Source organism: Myotis brandtii, unplaced genomic scaffold (assembly GCF_000412655.1).
Source record: "Myotis brandtii unplaced genomic scaffold, ASM41265v1 scaffold13, whole genome shotgun sequence".
NCBI lineage: Eukaryota > Metazoa > Chordata > Mammalia > Chiroptera > Vespertilionidae > Myotis > Myotis brandtii.
The window spans coordinates 708,767-727,654 of NW_005354595.1; the positions used below are offsets into that span (position 1 = coordinate 708,767).

General features: G+C 34.9%; 1 protein-coding gene across 1 annotated transcript in view; it reads left to right on the plus strand.

The window, feature by feature from the left end:
• The window catches only part of LOC102256854 (chromosome unknown open reading frame, human C9orf84), a 65,595-nt gene that overhangs the window by 25,378 nt on the left and 21,329 nt on the right, over positions 1–18,888 (plus strand). Inside the window, exons 10-17 of the mRNA XM_014534390.1 lie at positions 2,455–2,575; positions 5,431–5,525; positions 6,283–6,525; positions 10,005–10,418; positions 11,558–11,686; positions 12,782–12,958; positions 15,019–15,123; positions 17,497–17,675. Of these exons, the coding sequence (XP_014389876.1) occupies positions 2,455–2,575; positions 5,431–5,525; positions 6,283–6,525; positions 10,005–10,418; positions 11,558–11,686; positions 12,782–12,958; positions 15,019–15,123; positions 17,497–17,675 (1,463 nt within the window). The remainder of the gene's footprint in view (positions 1–2,454; positions 2,576–5,430; positions 5,526–6,282; positions 6,526–10,004; positions 10,419–11,557; positions 11,687–12,781; positions 12,959–15,018; positions 15,124–17,496; positions 17,676–18,888) is intronic.

Consider the following 18,888-nt stretch of genomic DNA (forward strand, 5'->3'; position numbering starts at 1 on the left):
CAAATCCTCCCAGTGTTACCTACAACAATCAAGGCTTAACTACAACAAGACTGCGCACAAAGACCACTAGGGGGTGTACCAAGAAAGCGTAAAAAATGCGGAGACAAAGAAACAGGACAAAACTATCAAGGGAGGATATTGAGTTCAGAACCACACTTTTGAGGTCTCTCAAGAGGCTTCTAGAGTCTGTCGATAAACTTGATGAGATGTACAGGAAATCTAATGAGACCCTCGATGGTGTGATAAAGGACCATCTAGAAAGTAAGCATACACTGACTGAAATAAAGAATATTATACAGACTCCCAACAGCAGACCAGAGGAGCGCAAGAATCAAGTCAAAGATTCGAAATGCGAAGAAGCGAGAAACACCCAACCGGAAAAGCAAAATGAAAAAAGAACCCAAAAATACGAAGATAGTGTAAGGAGCCTCTGGGACAGCTTCAAACGTACCAACATCAGAATTATAGGGGTACCAGAAGATGAGAGAGAGCAAGATATTGAAAACCTATTTGAAGAAATAATGACAGAAAACTTCCCCTACCTGGTGAAAGAAATAGACTTACAAGTCCAGGAAGCGCAGAGAACCCCAAACAAAAGGAATCCAAAGAGGACCACACCAAGACACATCATAATTAAAATGCCAAGAGCAAAAGACAAAGAGAGAATCTTAAAAGCAGCAAGAGAAAAAAAGTCAGTTACCTATAAGGGAGTACCCATACGACTGTCAGCTGATTTCTCAACAGAAACTTTGCAGGCCAGAAGGGAGTGGCAAGAAATATTCAAAGTGATGAATAGCAAGAACCTACAACCAAGATTACTTTATCCAGCAAAGCTATCATTCAGAATTGAAGGTCAGATAAAGAGCTTCACAGATAAGGAAAAGCTAAAGGAGTTCATCACCACCAAACCAGTATTATATGAAATGCTGAAAGGTATCCTTTAAGAAGAGGAAGAAGAAGAAAAAGGTAAAGATACAAATTATGAACAACAAATACTCATCTACCAACAAGTGAATCTAAAAATCAAGTGAATAAATAATCTGATGAACAGAATAAACTGGTGAATATAATAGAATCAGGGGCATAGAAAGGGAATGGACTGACTATTCTCAGGGGGGAAAAGGGTGTGGGGGATGCGGGAAGAGACTGGACAAAAATCGTACACCTATGGATGAGAACAGTGGGTGGCCAGGGTAAGGGCAGAGGGTGGGGTGGGTACCGGGTGGAGGGGAGCTATGGGGGAAAAAAGAGGAACAACTGTAATAATCTGAACAATAAAGATTTAATTTTAAAAAAAAGATCAAGGAAGAAAAATAGAGGAAATAGCATTAATATTAAAAATAGGAATCTTACAATATTATAACTCAGTAAATGAAATTTTATATTTTATCTCAATAAGTAATCTTGCTAATCCTTGTTATAGTTTTATAAATTTAACCTTTTTAATCTCTCAAAGCAATCTTATAATTATTGTTAATGTTACAATTTTATCAAATTTGGAATCTTAAAATCATCTTTTGTCCCAGTGTAATGCCAAATTGTGTTGTTTCTTAACTACGTTGATGATATTTAACTATGTTATTTAGTTACATTTATAATTGGATCATATTAATAATCTATTTGGAAGCTTATTTATTTATGAAAGTGATAGGAACATACTGACTATTTATGAATAAATAAGGGTCAGTTTGTCAGGCCCACCCTATTAAAACGTAACTCTGGTAGGCCACCTAGACCCCAGACTTATTAAGGTGAAGGATTACTCACCATTAATACTACTTACTTAACATCACCAATATTTATTCTGGAGGTTAAAATAGTACTGACAACAAAATTGTCAGAATTAAAAGCACTATTACATATAAAGCTCTTAGAATTTATCTTATATAATAAACTCAATAAAGTTTAGTTGTCAATTGATTTTTTAAAATATATTTTTATTGATTTCAGAGAGGAAGGGAGAGGGAGAGAGAGATAGAAACATCAATGATGAGAGAGAATCATTAATCAGCTTCCTCCTGCACATTCCCGACTGTGGATCAGGCCCACAAACTGAACAGGAATTGAATTGTGAGGTCAAACGCTCAACCACTGAGCCATGCCAGCTGGGCTCAATTGATTTTTTTAAAAAACCACCACTATCACAGTTGAGACACCATGAAATGTATGTGTAATTGCTTATATAGATGAAAAATTAAGTTATTTTGTATTTCAAGTAAGCCAAGTTTTTATTGAAAATTTTTTTGTTGTAACGCAATGATCAAACATAATAGTTGCTAACAGGTGAATCCACGTGCCCTGTCTTTGGGGGTACGTGGGTCTCCCGGGGACGCAGAAATAAACTTTCCTTTCCTTTCAAAAAAAAAAATAGTTGCTAACAAAAATTCTAAATTATACTTAATTTTATTCAATGTTTATGTAATATTATGATTTTTAAATTTGTATGCATTCTAGAAGAGTTAGAAGAAGAGTTAGAAATGCCATTGCCTCCTCTACACCTAGCAAACCAACAATCTTCTGTGAATTCATTATGTACAGGACTTCAGACATTTCCATTTTCTCCTGTTTGTAAAATGTAAGTAAAGATTATATCTAGAACTCCAATTGCAATTCAGATCAAGCAGTTTTTAATTAAATCTCTCCATGTAAAGGCAGTTTCTAAGATACCTCTGTGAAAAACATTCTAAGAGAAAGAACAGTGTCTAAAGTAAGCAACTGGGGGGGGAGGGATATATGAATATACATGTACATACTTGGTTTTACATGCATAGAATATCTTTTGAAGGACACAAAAGGAAATATGGAAGCTAGTAAGTGATAGAGCCAGGCTCTTTTATGCTTTTAATATTTTGAATGTTAATATATTACTATTAAAAATAAACAACTTGAAAATTTTATACCATGTGACATACATGTAACTTAATATTTTCCAAGTTAGATTAGTTTGCTCTCCTGGAATAAAGTCACCCATTCCTCTGTTTCTTATACCACTTATAAAACTAGGAACATAACTAGTATAGTCCCCTTCTTCCTTACTTTAATCCTGGAATTTAATGTGTCCTAAAATAGCACATTTTCAGAAAAATTACCAAAAAAAAAAGTCTATAAATCTTTAATGAATTATTCTGAAAGTGTGCATCATAGGAGCTACAAGCAGGGTTTTGAGTTCTTAGCTGTGATTCGCTGATCTATCAGAGGAAAATGCTGTTGGGTTACCAGGAGCAACTCATCCCTAGCTGCAGATTTCTGCTAATGGTCTGAGAAAGGTGTCACAGCATAAGGTGGAGGGGTCTGGCATTGAGGGATTATCATCACCATCATCCCTGGCAAAGGATTAGGTCATTTGGAGGGTATATCTGTAATACAGAGAACTCTACCATGAACTAGAACTCCCTGTATCAGACATGAGCTCTCTAAAAGCAGCATGGGACAAATATAGAAAATACCTATAATTTGTCCAAGTGGTTTGAGTCCTTTTGTAGGACCTATACTTTCTTTTTATTGCTCTTTTACTTTTTTTTATTTACTCCACATACCATGATCCTTCTCTTAAGGCAGATTGGCAATCTGAAACAGAAACTAGCAGAAATTAGAATAATCTTGAATTTTAATTTGATATAAAATATTTACTTAAAAATAAGTTATATATCTATTTATTGTTATAACTCAAATATCTAATGAGAATTTATGAAACTTATCTACGTATTAGAACTTGCCAAAGTTAGAACAAGAGACTAAAATTAGCCAAGGTCCTAAGGTCATTGAAAACAATTTAAAGTGGTCTCATCACCACTGCATTCATTAACAAGCAGTAGATCACTTCCATTTGGTTTGTGAGTTATAAAAACTTAAAAATTCCTATTTTAAAAATGGATTTACACCTCAACCATAAAACTGCAAAGAGGAAAAGTATTAAAATAAAAATACAACAGAAGGGGGAAATAATATGTAATATTATTGTATTTTTAACTTGCTTTTATTACCCCAATTACTTTGTTTCAGGACACATTTTGGCTGGAAATAAACCCAGTTAACACATATTTTTAGTGCCTACCACCTATAAAACTCTATGCTAAATTTTATGTGGCTAAAAAGAAAAATCTGTATGGCATAAGACTTAATTTTGATACTGAATTGTGAATATTTTCATATATAATCAAAGAAGATATCAAATTCAGATATGTCTTCAGAAATTTCCATTAAGCATGAGAATATATGTCTATATTACAGTCTCCTGTTGGACTTGGCCTGCCTAAAAATTTCCCCTTCTTTTTACTTTAAAATAATTATCTACAATTGGATGTGTCTAGTTGCCAGAGACCTTGGTAAGGTTCAAGAATTGTCTAGATTCTCAAATTTTGCCACTACATATCAGATTATTTTATTATGTGGGTAAATTGGATTGTTTATACATAAAACCTAGCTTTCTTAGCCCAGGACTGTCAATTTAACTAGTAGTACTTATCATTAGCATGCTCATATCTACATTATAAAAGGCCAAGTGGCTGTAACGCCATAACGACCAAATGACCAGGAGGTGCATTGATGGGTCCCGTGGCGGTGGCGGGAGGGACTCTGAGTCTTGCCGTGTGGCAGGTTTAGGTCTTGCGCAATTTCACGTGCTGGGCCTCTAGTATGTTTCATATGAAGAGAGAAACAATACAATCAGTTGTTACTTAGGAGGGCTTAAGAGGTTTGGGGGCATAGATTAAGGGGGTTGTGAATTAATGCTCACTTCCCTACCAAGGCTAGCATCTTCATAGTTGTTGATGTGCTATAATTTATATTGATTGTCTGCATATTTTCTCCCTTTAGCACCAAAAATGCACAAACAAACACATATCTCTCACTCACACACCCATCAAAATTGAAGGACCTGAACTAAATGTTAGGACCTGTCACTTCCTGAGAAGGTAGAGCAGACAGAACTTTTTCATAGTTCTGATTCTCTGCCAGTAGAGGCTCCAAAATTTTGGTTTAGAATGGACTTGGGGACAGCAATTTTGTAAAAGTTGGTGTTGAAACTGCTGTTTTGTATGGTAAGCAGAACAATTTTATGTAAAAAAAAAATAATAATTTTGAGTGACTTATAGGGTTGGTGCTAGCACAATTTATGGAATAAAGTGCTAAAACCCTCCCAAGTCAGCCTCCACTGGCTCCAGGTTCACTGAGGGAGATAGAGGTAGTAATAAGTTACCAGCAAGCAGGACCAGTGAAAGGGTTGACAAATTGCCAAACCTTCCCAGGGGAGGAGAAAGGAAGAATTTGGTCTATGGAACTCTCTACTTCAGCTTATACATTTATAAAATAGTTAATTTTTCACTTTGCTTTTGAATGTAAAGAACTAATTTTCTTAAAAATATTTATTATTCAAAAAGACATAATATTAATGTATTAAACTCTAACTCCTTCCCCACCCCCACCCCCCAGTAGTTTGCTTACTGCTGAAAAATCAGCTAATGAAGACTGTACAGTGTGGCAATCTGAAAGCCGCAGAAGCTTTCAGAACTCATTTTTGCTTCCAGGTAAAGATTAATTGATTTTGAATGCTAAATGAAGTGTATAGATAAAAATGTACAATCAGTAGAAATGTAATTGTCTGATTCAATGTTTATTGTTATTATTATCATCATTATAAAAAGACACAGTTCTAAAATTAGAATTTTAAAATTCATAATCCTAATTTTGGGTTGATGCTTAAATGCCAATAAAAATGCTAAGTAGTCGTGCTACTTCATTTCGTCCATACATTATGATTTGTCCCTATTTAGGCTAAAGGTATTGAAGCAGAAAGCTCTGTGCCTTGCTATCTAAGCTGATAGTCATCATAAAATCGGATCAAGTTTATCTTCTTGTTTAATCTCATTATAATGAATCAGAATTTCTGTTTAAATATATCTTATGTTAACTCTTCAAAAATGTTGTCAAATGTACTAATTTAGTAAATGCTAAAATAGTCAAGTAGTAGTCCCATCTCCTACTAAATATTAGAATAATTTTAACTTCATGATATTTCCACAGATTAAAGTAAATCTTTTATATGGCTACTATTGCTGTAATATTTTGAATTTTTACACATATTAGCATCTGGAAGATGAAATACCAGATATCACTTTAAGTTTCACGTTTTTTCCCTAATGTGTGAAAATCTATTTCACGAGAAATTTTCAGTGGTCCTGTTTATTGTATTTTTCATCTCTTTTGCCCTGTGAACTGTTTCAGACTATTTGTTGTGTGGTGTTTTTTTGTTGTTTTTTTTTTTTTGCATTGTTGTTTTTTAAGTGCCAAGAACAGAAGAGCCCAACAGTCAATACTCAGTTACAGATTTGAAGAAAATATTTTCAATTGAGGAAGAAAGCCTTGTGGTTACTCCTGTGAGCCCAGAGTGGTGGAAACAAGCAGGACTAAATCTGAGAGTGACAGAAACTTTGGAACATCTGACTACATATTTCAGCGATCAGGATCTACCTTCTGATGACACTAAAATGGAGGTATTTTTGCCTACAAAAGTACCGGAACTAGAATGTAAGTACATAATAGTAAATACCACTTGTATGAACATTTTCAGGTTGAAACGATATTAGATACAGGTGATTGGGGAAATATAACTAAATTTCAGTGTTCAATATTAGCTCTGGCTCTGCCAGAATTTATAGCTTTGAGCTTCACCAAGCCCCATTTTCTTCCTTGGAAAAATATGAAAATTTGACTAGCTAAATCCTAAAATCCTTTTCTGTCCTAAAATTCTACAGTTTTGAAATTCCTAGCCATTTTCAATTAGTGACTTTGTTTTCTTTTACAAACAATTAATTGCCATCTCAGTTTCTATTTACGTAGCCTAGACACAAACCAGCAGTGTTATTTTTTTGACAGCTGAACTTTGCTCAATAATATCTTATGATCTCTCTCCAACAATAGAAAATCTTCCTTTGTTACCAAAAAGCTTACTCATTTAGCATTTTTTTACTTGTATAATTTAAGAAGACAAAAATGTCTTTTGAATTTCAATCTTTTGAGTTATTTTGGTTGCTAAATATGCCATTATAGTAAATGGAACATTCTTAATGTGAATTATATCTTTTTGAAGTATATATGTATTATTTAATAAACAATAGTTGAGTTGGGAAAGTTTACTTTTAGTTTATTATAGAGTAAATAAATATATTTAAAAGTGAATTTTAGAAATTATTGTGAATGTTAGGATACTGCTTTAAGGAGATAAGAATTGAGGTAAGAATTGTTATCAGCAAGGGATCTTTCAAAAACAGAAGACAGAGGGCTTTGGATATAGTAGGAAGAAGAATAAATAGACTTTATGAAGCAAATGCACACCAGTCTACCCAAAGCCTAGATGGTTATCCCTGGTAGAAGAATTTTTAAAGAGATTAGGTCAGAGTGCTAGACAAAGAAAAGGGAAAGGAAGATTTTATGGTGTCTTCAAATATACAGCATCATGTATTAAATCTATAAAATTATATAAAGTCTTTATTATGATATGTAACTATTTTGAAGTTAAAATAAATAATTTGCCTTGATACCCAATAACATTATGATGATAGTTTAATCTGATGTTCAAAAAGTAAATAACTGTATCAGGGGCCCATGGTCAAGAGAAAGTAATAGAAGAAAATAAACAGAAAAATGAAATAATAAAGTTTCTATTTACCTGTTAAACATACCAAGATATCTCTAGAAAATAATTCAGAAGTTTCAAATTGGTACCATTCAGATTCTAGTCAGCCCACATATTATTGATCCATATGGTGTTTTAATTAGTTACCAACATTAAAAATTTGGAGGGTTGTCATAAATGATCTGCATTTTGAAATTATCTTTATGATTCCAAAACCAGACTCATTTATTCAATAATATATTTTATTGATTTTTTACAGAGAGGAAGGGAGAGGGATAGAGAGTTAGAAACATTGATGAGAGAGAAACATCGATCAGCTGCCTTCTGCATACCCCTACTGGGGATGTGCCCACAACCAAGGTACATGCCCTTGACTGGAATCGAACCTGGGACCCTTCAGTCCGCAGGCCGATGCTCTATCCACTGAGCCAAACCGGTTAGGGCAAATGTACCCATTCTTAACTGTACAGTTTTATGCATTTTGACAAATGTGAAACTACCGTCATAAATAAGACATAGAATATTTCTAACACCAAAAAGTTCCCTTGTGTCCCTTTGCATAATGCAGTGATTCTCCCTCCATCTCACTCCTCTCCCCTGCCAGCTTTCACCCCTGATCCCAGCCAAGTAACCACTGGTCTACTGTCTATCACTATATATTAGTTTTTCTTGTTATAGAATTTTATCTATAGAATCATATAATATGAATTCTTTTGTACCTGTCTTCTTCCACTCGGCATAACATTTTGAGATTCACTCAGGATTTTCTGTGTATAACTAACTCTTTTCTTTTTATTACTGAGGAATTTTTCATTATATGGCTGTATCATGGTTTGTTTATCAACTCTCCTGAATCCCCCCGCCCCAGTTTTTTACCATTATTAATAAGACCACTACGAATAGTCTTGTCCAAATCTTTTTGTGGACACATGTTATCATTTCTAGAGTGATTATTTAGGAGTAGAATTGCTGGGTCTTGTAGTAGGTGTATGTTTAACTTTATAAGAAACAAATTGTTTTCCAACTTGGTTGCACCATTGTACATTCACAACAGCAATGTGTGAGAATTCCAGTTACTCTATATCCTTGCCAACACTTAGTATCAAGAGTCTTGAATTTTAGTCATTCTAATGGGTGTTTTGTGGTATCTCATTGTGGTTTTAATTTGTATTTTCCTGATGACTAATGATGAAAAGCATCTTTTTACATGCTCATTGACCATTTGTATATCTTTTAAATATATATGTATATAACAGCTTTATTGAAATATAATTCACATATCATATAATTCACCCATTTAAAGTATACCATTCAGTGTTTTTTAATATATTCATAGAGTTGTATAATCCTAACCACAATCAACTTTAGAACATTTATACCAACCCCCAAAAAAATATTGTACTCATTAGTAGTCACTCCCCATTTTGCCCAGAAATGGAACCACTAATCTAGTTTCTGTATTTACAGATTTGCCTATTTTGGACATTTCATATAACTAGAATCATATAATATTGGTCTTTTATGACTAGCTTCTTTCATTCGGGTGTTTTCAGGATTCATTCATGTTGCAGCATGTGCTTATCTTATATGAAGTACTAGAGGCCCGGTGCATGAAATTCATGCACTCGGGGGGCGGGGGAGGAGGGCTCATCCAAGCCTGCACCCTCTCACAGTCCGGAGCCCTTGAGGAGCGGGCCTAAGCTGTCAGACATCCTTAGCGCTGCCACGGAGGCAGGAGAGGCTCCCGCCACCGCTGCTGCGCTCACCAGCTGTGAGTCTGGCTTCTGGCTGAGTGGCACTCCCACTGTGGGAGCGCACTGACCACCAAGGGCAGCTCCTGTGTTGAGCGTCTGCCCCCTGGTGGTCAGTGTACATCATAGCAACCAGTTGTTCCGCCGTTTGGTCGATTTGCATATTAGCCTTTTATTATATAGGATTGTTCAAATATTTTGTCAAATTGTTAATTGGTTTTATTTTAAAATTAAGTTACAGGAGTTCTTTATATATTTTGGATACAGTTCTTTTTCAGGTATATGTAGTGCAAGTACTTTCATTTGGTCTTGGCATGTAAGTTTTTGACTCGTAGAGTAACTGTTACCTCCAAAGCTCTAACTTGTAAGTCTACTAGCAATAGGGCTTTTCTGGAATTCCTTTTTGCTCAGTAACCTAGTTTTAGTAGAAAAAAAAAAGATGTGCTGGATTTTTATTCTATAATAATTTTGGTTTATTCAGACCAAAAATTGATTTTTAAAGCTGTAAACAAAGTGCTGGATTAAATTATATTAATAAGAACCCATAACTAAAAGTTATCCTAGTAGAACACTCATTTAGGCATGGAAATCATTTGGATATTTTTATTTTCTGTTTTCAGCATGGCTAGACCATAAAAGTTGTTCCTCACCTATTGTACTTATGAATGAGGAATCTACAAGTGATAATTTATTACTTCAACAAAAAAGTCCATCGCCAGCAGAAGTACCAGATCTGTGTTTTTCTGATGAATATAGCTCTGTTCATAGTCCAACAAAAGAGGAAAAACCAAAGGATGATCAAGAACTAGTTAGTAGTATAATCCAAAATAATGAAAATAAAGATTGCTTGGAACTTGACTGCACAGAGCTATCTACTGAATCAGCGTCCTCTTCAAAAATTGAAAAAGCATCTTTTAAATGTAGTAAAAGGCGGGAGAATCATTTGGACCTTTTGAGTGACTTTATTATGATGAGAAATAAACATAAAACTTGTACCTCAAAGACTGAAGTCACAGATAGTGATGAAAAAAATGGTGGGTAATTTAGTAATATTTTGGCATAGATATGATAGCTTCAAGGACTAAATGTATATTTTAGTATAGAAGATAAAGAAACACCTGGCTGGTGTGGCTCAGTGGTTGAGTATCGACCTATGAACCAGGAGGTCACGGTTTGATTCCTGGTCAAAGCAAGTGCCCGGGTTTGCTGGCTCAATCCCCAGTGTGGGATGTGTAGGAGGCAGCCGATTGATGATTTTCTCTCATCATTAATGATTCTATCTCTCCCTCTTCCTTCCTCTCTGAAATCAGTAAAAATATATATTTTTTAAAAAGATAAAGAAACAAAGCTCTTCCAGGTAGAAAATATTATTTTTCAAACTCAAAGAAAATGTTATTGATTCATGATATCTATTGTGCATGCAGAAAGATATGGGTATAGATATAGATGTAGATATGTATTTAAAATGTCTTAAGTAACATTTGAACTTCTAAGCAAAGTCACTATTTGTAAAACTTGCTTTCTACAACTTAGCCATACAGATTCATAATATTTCTGACTTTTTTTTTAATCATTCTGCCACTTTTTTTTTCTTTTAGAGGAAAAAGAAATTTAAATTATATTTTAATGTATACTAAGAACACTTTGCCCGGTGAATCTTTTTAACTGTTTGAGTTAACTGTTTTACATTCTGCTTATAACCATATCAAAGGTAGTATAATGTGTCATATCATTTTACTTCTAGAATATGTTTGACATAGGTTACCCAGATGAAATAACTACGAAAATATTTATGTGTAAGAGTTAGAGCATACTTAGGTCTTACTATTCTATATACTATATTTTTAAAATATATTTTTATTGATTTCAGAGAGGGAGCGAGAGATAGAAACATCAATGATGAGAGAGAATCATTGATCAGCTGACTCTTGCACTCCCCCTACTGGGGATGGAGCCCACAACCCAGGCATGTGCCCTGACCAGGAATAGAACCTTGACTTCCTGGTTCATGGGTTGATGCTCAAATACTGAGCCACACTGGCGGGGCTAAATAGTTCAATTTAATACGATGTGTTTCAAAGAACTTTAACAATGGTGGTCATCATAGAAGAAAATGTTTAAGTAAAGCAACATTAAGTTTCTTCTGAACAATGCAAATTAATATTTTTATCAGAATTTCAAGATAAAGAAGAACATTCTTTGACTCTTCAAGAAGAAAGTCCTATTGTTTATACTAATAAAACTGAAGAGAAAATAAATCAGGAGAGGGGAGTAGACAATGTCATTGAGATTCAAGCAACAGGTATGCTATGCTTTTAAGATACATTCAAATTAATTTAAAAGTCCTTTCTGGGGTATCTAGGATATACCTCATTTTCCATGTAACTTTACTTGTTTCAGATATTTCTTTATTTCCACTTCTACTTTCAAGTTATTTCCAAACTTGGAAGGCCCTATTCACTGCCTCTGCCTTCCCCTTTGCCCTACCCCAGTCCACTAAGTGTTATTTCTTCTTTTAAACTGCTGCTTCCCTTCACTCATCAGAAAAGAGCAAACTGCTCCAACTCTTATTTCAGTCTCAAAAATGATCTGCTAATGGTTGCTTTCTCTATTCCCTTATCCCTTATCAGGGTGATATAAATAAGTTATTATTGAACTCTATGCTGATTACACTTTTTCTTCTTCTGTAAAGAAGAATATACTTTGACTCCTAAAGAACAGCCTGCTTGTGGGGTGGGAGCAGGGTAGAGGGCATCAATGAGAAGGGGGGAGGAGGACATACGTAATACTTTCAAAAATAAAGATAAATTTTTTTAAAAAAGAAAAAGTACAAAATAATTTAAATGTTAGAATCCAAAGAAAGAGAACAGCCTGCTTAAGAACATCATGCTCAGTATTAAAGTCAATAAGAAAGTAGTATATTACTGGTTCTTTTCATTCCTTTGGTTCAATTTTATTTATGACCTTTAGGTGATTATGTAGATCTTTAAAGATTGATATTCTAGTGAAAACTAGAAACAATTTGTCATTGTTACAAATTTGTTTGGCTTAAGGTTGTAAGCTAATAGTTGAGGGAAAAGAAAAAAATTGCAATTCTCTTTATATGGCTCTTCATAGTTGCAATGTTGATTTAGTTACTGAATAAATCCTTTCTAATAAACAAGATAGCCATAAAATTATAGTAATTCTATGGGGGAAGGTGTTTTGTTTTTACTAGTTTATTCAGCATGAATATCTTAAAATAACCTCAGTACAATCTTATGTACAATATCATATTTTAACTCAGTAAAATTTAGATAGAGTTCAGGTTTCCATGAAGTAACATGTTCAATTGGTTTGTCAAAAAGAGCATGCAATCTTTATAAAAACACTTCCTTTAATGCTTTCATGTTTACAGATAGCCAGTGCCACGCGTACTGTCTCCTAGAAGCAGCAGCTACTCCTATCTTAAAAAAACTCGGGTGCCTCTGTACTCTCCCTGTTGCTAGTTGGAAATTTGCCACCGTTCTTTTTGACCAAACAAGATTCCTCTTAAAGGAACAAGAAAAAGTAGTAAGTGATGCTATTCATCAAGGTGAGTGCAAATAAAAGTCACATTATTTAAAAGGATATTAATTTATGGATTATATATCAAGTTAGTAAAAATATGGAATATGCAAAAATTAGTCTTGGATGAAGGCATAACTGCAATTCAGCATATAGCACCCATACACCAAAACTGGAGAATCAGCTAAGTAAGGGAGAAAGGGTAAGAAATATAATCTGGCTTTGCTCCTTAGTGAAGCTCCATTGACTTAGACAGGGTGGGGCAAAAAGTAGGTTTACAGTTGTTTGTATGGAAAATAATACAATAAGTAATAATACAAAAATAAATTCTGTGTTTTGCATACTTACAACTGCAAGCCAACTTTTGTCCCACCCTGTATTACTTGACAGGTTCCTATTACAGAAACTAAATTAACCCCTATTAATGTTAGCATATGAACCACCTAGTTTCCTCCCCAAAAAAGGGGGAAAGTAAAAAACAAAAACAGATTAAAGTCCATTCACAATGTCTGGCATCCAGTCAAAGGTTATCAGGCATTGTAAGAGACAGAAAAACCAATAATTGTTCAAAACCAGTAATAAGTAGAAAACTGTAGTAGCAGCCAGAGGAATAAAAGATATGTTGCGTAAGAGAAACAAGGGTAAGGGTGACACCAGCTTTCTTGTCAGAAATAATGCAAGTAAAAAGATAGTGGAGTAACATCTTTAAAATACTGAAGAAGCCCTGGCTGGTATGACTAAATAGTTAGAGCTCCATCCCGTGGACTGAAGGGTCTCAGGTTTGATTCTCGGTCAAGGACATGTACCTCAGTTGCAGGTTTGAACCTCGGCTTCATTGAGGCATGGTGTGGAAAGCAACCAATTGGTGTGTCACTCTCACATCTATGTGTGTGTGTGTGTGTCTCTCTCTCTTACTTTCTCTCCCTCTCTCTCCACTTCCCTCCCTCCCTCTACTCTCTCTGAGACTCAATGGAAAAAATATCCTCAGGTGAGAATTTAAAATATATATATATGCTGAAGAAGAAGAAAAAACCATTAACCTAGTTTTCTATACTGGGCAAAAATATATTACAAAAACAAAGGTGAACTAAAGATGTTTTCAGCCATACAAAAGCTGAAAGAATTCATGAGCTGCAGACTTACACTGTAAGGAATGTTCTCCTAAGGGGAGGAGAAAAATGATATCAAATCTGGTTTCTCTGTTCTGTTCTCATCACTTCCAGGTCATGAGTGACTTGTTTCCACAAGTCCTTCCCAGGGCAGAAGATACTACCCATAATTGGTTCTCCTATTGCTTCTTGATCCCCAATAACTACTACATATTTGCCTCATCTTTTTTTTTTATTAGATCAGCATTTTTCAAACGTTTTAGCAGAACTCTGTTCAAATAAGTATTTCATGGGATTCCACTATTTAAACAGAAAAGTAGAGCTTCTCTGGTTATGTTAGGGCAGTGGGTCCAGAATGTCTCACTTCTGTACACAGTGAAATCCAAGCTATCACCCTCAAAAAGCTGTGGAGCTATGTGGACACGTTGATTAGACCATTGGTCTGTCCCTGTGAATACATCTCTTGTTTAAGTCATATCTTTAGACAAATATTTCCAGGTGTCTACCTCCATTTGTAGGTATTCCTTTATGTTCTGATCCTCTACCTTTATTTTAACCAGTTGGCATGTTATGAGTTTAATTTTCTTCTTGTTTCATAACTGGGAATCATTTACCTGTTTTCCCACCAAGAGTAGAAATAATTGAATGTGCTTTGGAAGCAAAAAGAGTATGAGCTCTAAGGTTAGCTGTCTGGGTTTAAATGTCAGCCCCACCATTTATTCACAAATTGACCTTGGATAGTTACTTAACCTCCTTAAGACTATTTCCTCATCCACAAAATACGATTCATAATAAACTTGCTTGATAGAGTTATTGTTATAGATTTAATGAAATAACCACCTTATCCACAGCCTGGCACGGAGTAAGCACTCAATAATAAATATTCGCTTTTATTGTTAAACATTCCGATACATATTCTAAAATTTTAATATATATCCTACGTTTTTTAATACATTTAAATATGTTTTTGCTTACTTAGGTACAAATGCTGAAAGAGAAACAACATTTAGGCATGCTGGTCTCTTACACCTTCTGGTCACAATTCGAGATGTCCTTTTAACATGTAGCTTGGACACAGCACTGGGTCAGTAGGGAAATTTTTTAATTTTCTTTTTCTTCCTATTGAAATATTTCATCTGAAATAACTTTCAATTTTCTGAAAAAGATGCACCTTATAAGAAATTATGTAGCTTCTTATACTTCTATGTAACACCTATCATTGCCTAAAAAATAAGTTTAGGATTCCCTCATCTAGGCCTGAATTACAGAATCCTAATGACCTTAGCAGATTTGATTGTATAATCATTATCATGCACTAATTTTTAGTATAAGCTGATATTTTCCATATACATTTTAGGCCATTATTAAATGTCTGTGGCTTTAAATCTTTGCTAGATGAAATATGACTAAGTTATTAGTAGTAATGCCTTTTGCAATTTTTAAATTGTGTGTGTAAATGAGGATATAAACTATTTGAGTGATAAAAATAAAACTAATTTAAATGTGTTGAAAAGTTTATGATCCTGAAAATCTTTTCTAAATTATCAGAATCTGTCTTACTACATTACTGCTTTAAGTCCCTTATTGCAGAATTATTGAGCATTATTCAGTAATGTTATACTTATAGGATTATGTTTTATAATTTAGAATGTTTTGAACCTATCCTATATAATAAAAGCCTAATATGCTAAGAGTCCAGTCGTCCATTCAACCAATCAAAGAATAATATGCTAATGATATGCTAAGGCTGCTCAACTGCTCACTGTGATGTGCACTGACCATCAGGGGGCAGATGCTCTGACCAGTAGGTTAGCTTGCTGCTGGGGTCCAGCTGATCAGGACTGAGAGAGATGAGCTGGACATGCCCTGGAGCCCTCCTGCGGTCCTTCCCTAGCTGGCCAACTTCTTGTGTCCCTCCCCAATCCTGATCATGCACCAGTGGGGTCCCTCAGCCTGGTCTGTGCCCTCTCACAATCCGGGACCCCTTGGGGGATTTCAGAGAGCCGGTTTCGGCCCAATCCCACAGGCCAGGCCGAGGGACCCCACTGGTGCACGAATTTGTGCACTGGGCCTCTAGTTTTAAATATAAAGTGAAAATAAATTTTCTCTGATTTCTGACCCAGATGTTTTATCTGTGACCCAAATATTATTTCTCTAATCCAAGGTTTTAGAGGTAAGTATTAAGCAGCAGTAAGTTATAGTTATACTCCCTCTGCAACCACTGGGAGTTATAATACTTGGCTATTATTATATTATCTAGCCAAGTATTAGAACTAAATTATAGTTACTCTTAGAGAACCTAGCATGGTGCTTTTCCTTTCTTTTCCAGTTAAACCACTTGGGTGTTGATGCTGGATCAGGTTGTCTTATCTCCGTCCTCAGACAAGTAAGGGTTGGGAGCTATAGCCCTAATTTATAGAACCTAGTAGAATTAGTATAACGATATAGTGTCACATGCCCTTCTATTTAGTTACCTGTCTTCATTAGTCTTTCTGGCTTCATAAAAGACTGTCAGTCCCATTAACAGTCAGGCTGATGTTAAAGCATAATAATAAGGCAGATTTTCAGATTCTAGCATATCTGAGCTCCCTGTGCTATAGAGAGAGTTGTGACTCATCTATGCTCAATACTAATCAAAACCTTGGATTAGAGATTATGGAGGATTGCTTGAAGCATATTCACCTTTAGGTACTCTACAATTTACCCTAGGATTAGGTGAGACCATTGAGAGCTATGTACTTGAATTGTTTTTGCTTCTCAAAGAAATGCATTTACTAAATTAAACTTTGGCATTACTATTTGGCTACCTTGAAGAATATTATAGCTCAGCTGGTGTGGGTCAGTGGTTAACCATTGACCTATGAACCAGGAGGTCACGGTTCCATTCCTTGTCAGGGTATATGTGCAAGCTGTGGGCTCGATCCCTAGTTCAGGGCATGCAGGAGGCAGCCAATCAATGATTCTCTCTCATCATTGATGTCTCTGTCTCTCTTTCCCTCTCCCTTCCTCTCTGAAATAAATAAAGAAAAAAATTTAAAGAATATTATAAAAGTAAAATCCTTGTTGGAAAACTAACTTTGTAAGCTCTACATACCAAGCCATAATGAGTAACCTAACTGCCTTAGACATTTTTAGTGGAGAGCTTTTTCACTCCTCTAAACCTCTTGAAATCAAAGAGCAAGTTAGGTGGTTGTTCTTTCCTTCCCTCTCTATAGTGGCAGAAGAAGAAAGGTCTGTGGGGGTCTAGCTCCCTGCTCTGCTCCCTACCAGAATTCTGTCTTTTCTCACAGCTTTCAGTTTGCTACCTCTCCCAAGCTAGCAAACCGGAAGATTCAAGGGTAATGATGCAGAGTTTCAAACCAAGAGGATGAAAGGAAATTTTAATTCTTTTTTGTCCATGGAGTTTCTCAAAGAACAAAAGTCTCCCCCACCCCCCCGCCCAATTTTGTTTTAACAGGATATTTGTCAAATGCAAAAGATGTATACAAAAGCATTTTAGGCTCCTATTTGGATGACATTTGGAGACAGCTAGAGATTGTACAGTTTATTAGGGAAAAAATGCCTGAAACCAACTACAAAATACAAGAATTGCAATGTCAGATATTAAATTGGATGCAAAGTGAACAGCAAATTAAGGTTAGTACTGGAATAAAGCAGGTAACAATAATTAGCTTAAACAAGAACTGGATGTAAGATAAATTTTTACATTTAATTTTGAAATTGTAAAATAGTCTATTACCCGTGGTCGGCAAACTGCAGCTTGCGAGCCACATGCGGCTCTTTTTTCCCTTGAGTGTGGCTCTTCCTAAGCCTTAGGAGTACCCTAATTAAGTTAATAACAATGTACCTACCTATATAGTTTAAGTTTAAAAAATTTGGCTCTCAAAAGCAATTTCAATCGTTGTACTGTTGATATTTGGCTCTGTTGACTAATGAGTTTGCCAACCACTGGTCTATACTATTTGGTCCCTCAATAGTTTTCTTCTAAGTTAACAGAACAAAATCAGGTCCAGAGAAAGGATGATTTGCATCATTATTCATATGTTTTAAATTTTAAAAAACAATTTTTATTATATACAGTTTTTTATGGATTGCTTCTTCAAATCTCAAAAGTGGTGTCTGTTCTTATAAGTATATGAATGTTGTTTAGTCCTTGTAAGTTCATTAACATTTACCAATAATAGAACTATAATAATTTATTTTTAGAAATTGAGCCAAAAATCTCATCTTATGTGATTCTATCAAAAGAACAACAACAACAAAAACACTTAGTTTATGCCTAGGATTATATTGGAAATTTTTGCCCACCCTACCTCAAGCATATGAAGTTACATTAATAAATATTTAAGAGAAAATACTTTTAAAAATATTTACAAGCAGAAAAGCATTTCAAATGTTTTACATTGAATCTGGTTACAAATTTGGCCTTTTTCTTCTTTTTCCTCTCTGTCCCTCCTATATTTTTATCTCCAACTTTATGGTTACTTGGCAACTTGCTTAAGTCATTAAAATAAATTAAAATAATCAGTAAGAAATTTAAAATTGAAATTGATTTGTTGTCCCCACTCCACCCCTAAGCCAAGAATGTCCTACTGCAAAATATTTTCCTCATTAATATTTGACCTTACTTTGTATTTAAACATATCTTTTACAACATGAATATTTACTTGGTAATCTTATAGCCATTCGTTTCATAACCAATTAAGTTTGTTATTTTGTCACTGTAGCAAAACTATGAAAAAGAATAAGCAGCCAAAACTGGTTTGGCTCGGTGGATAGAGCGTCGGCCTGTGGACTGAAAGGTCCCAGGTTCGATTCCGGTCAAGGGCATGTACTTGGGTTGCAGGCA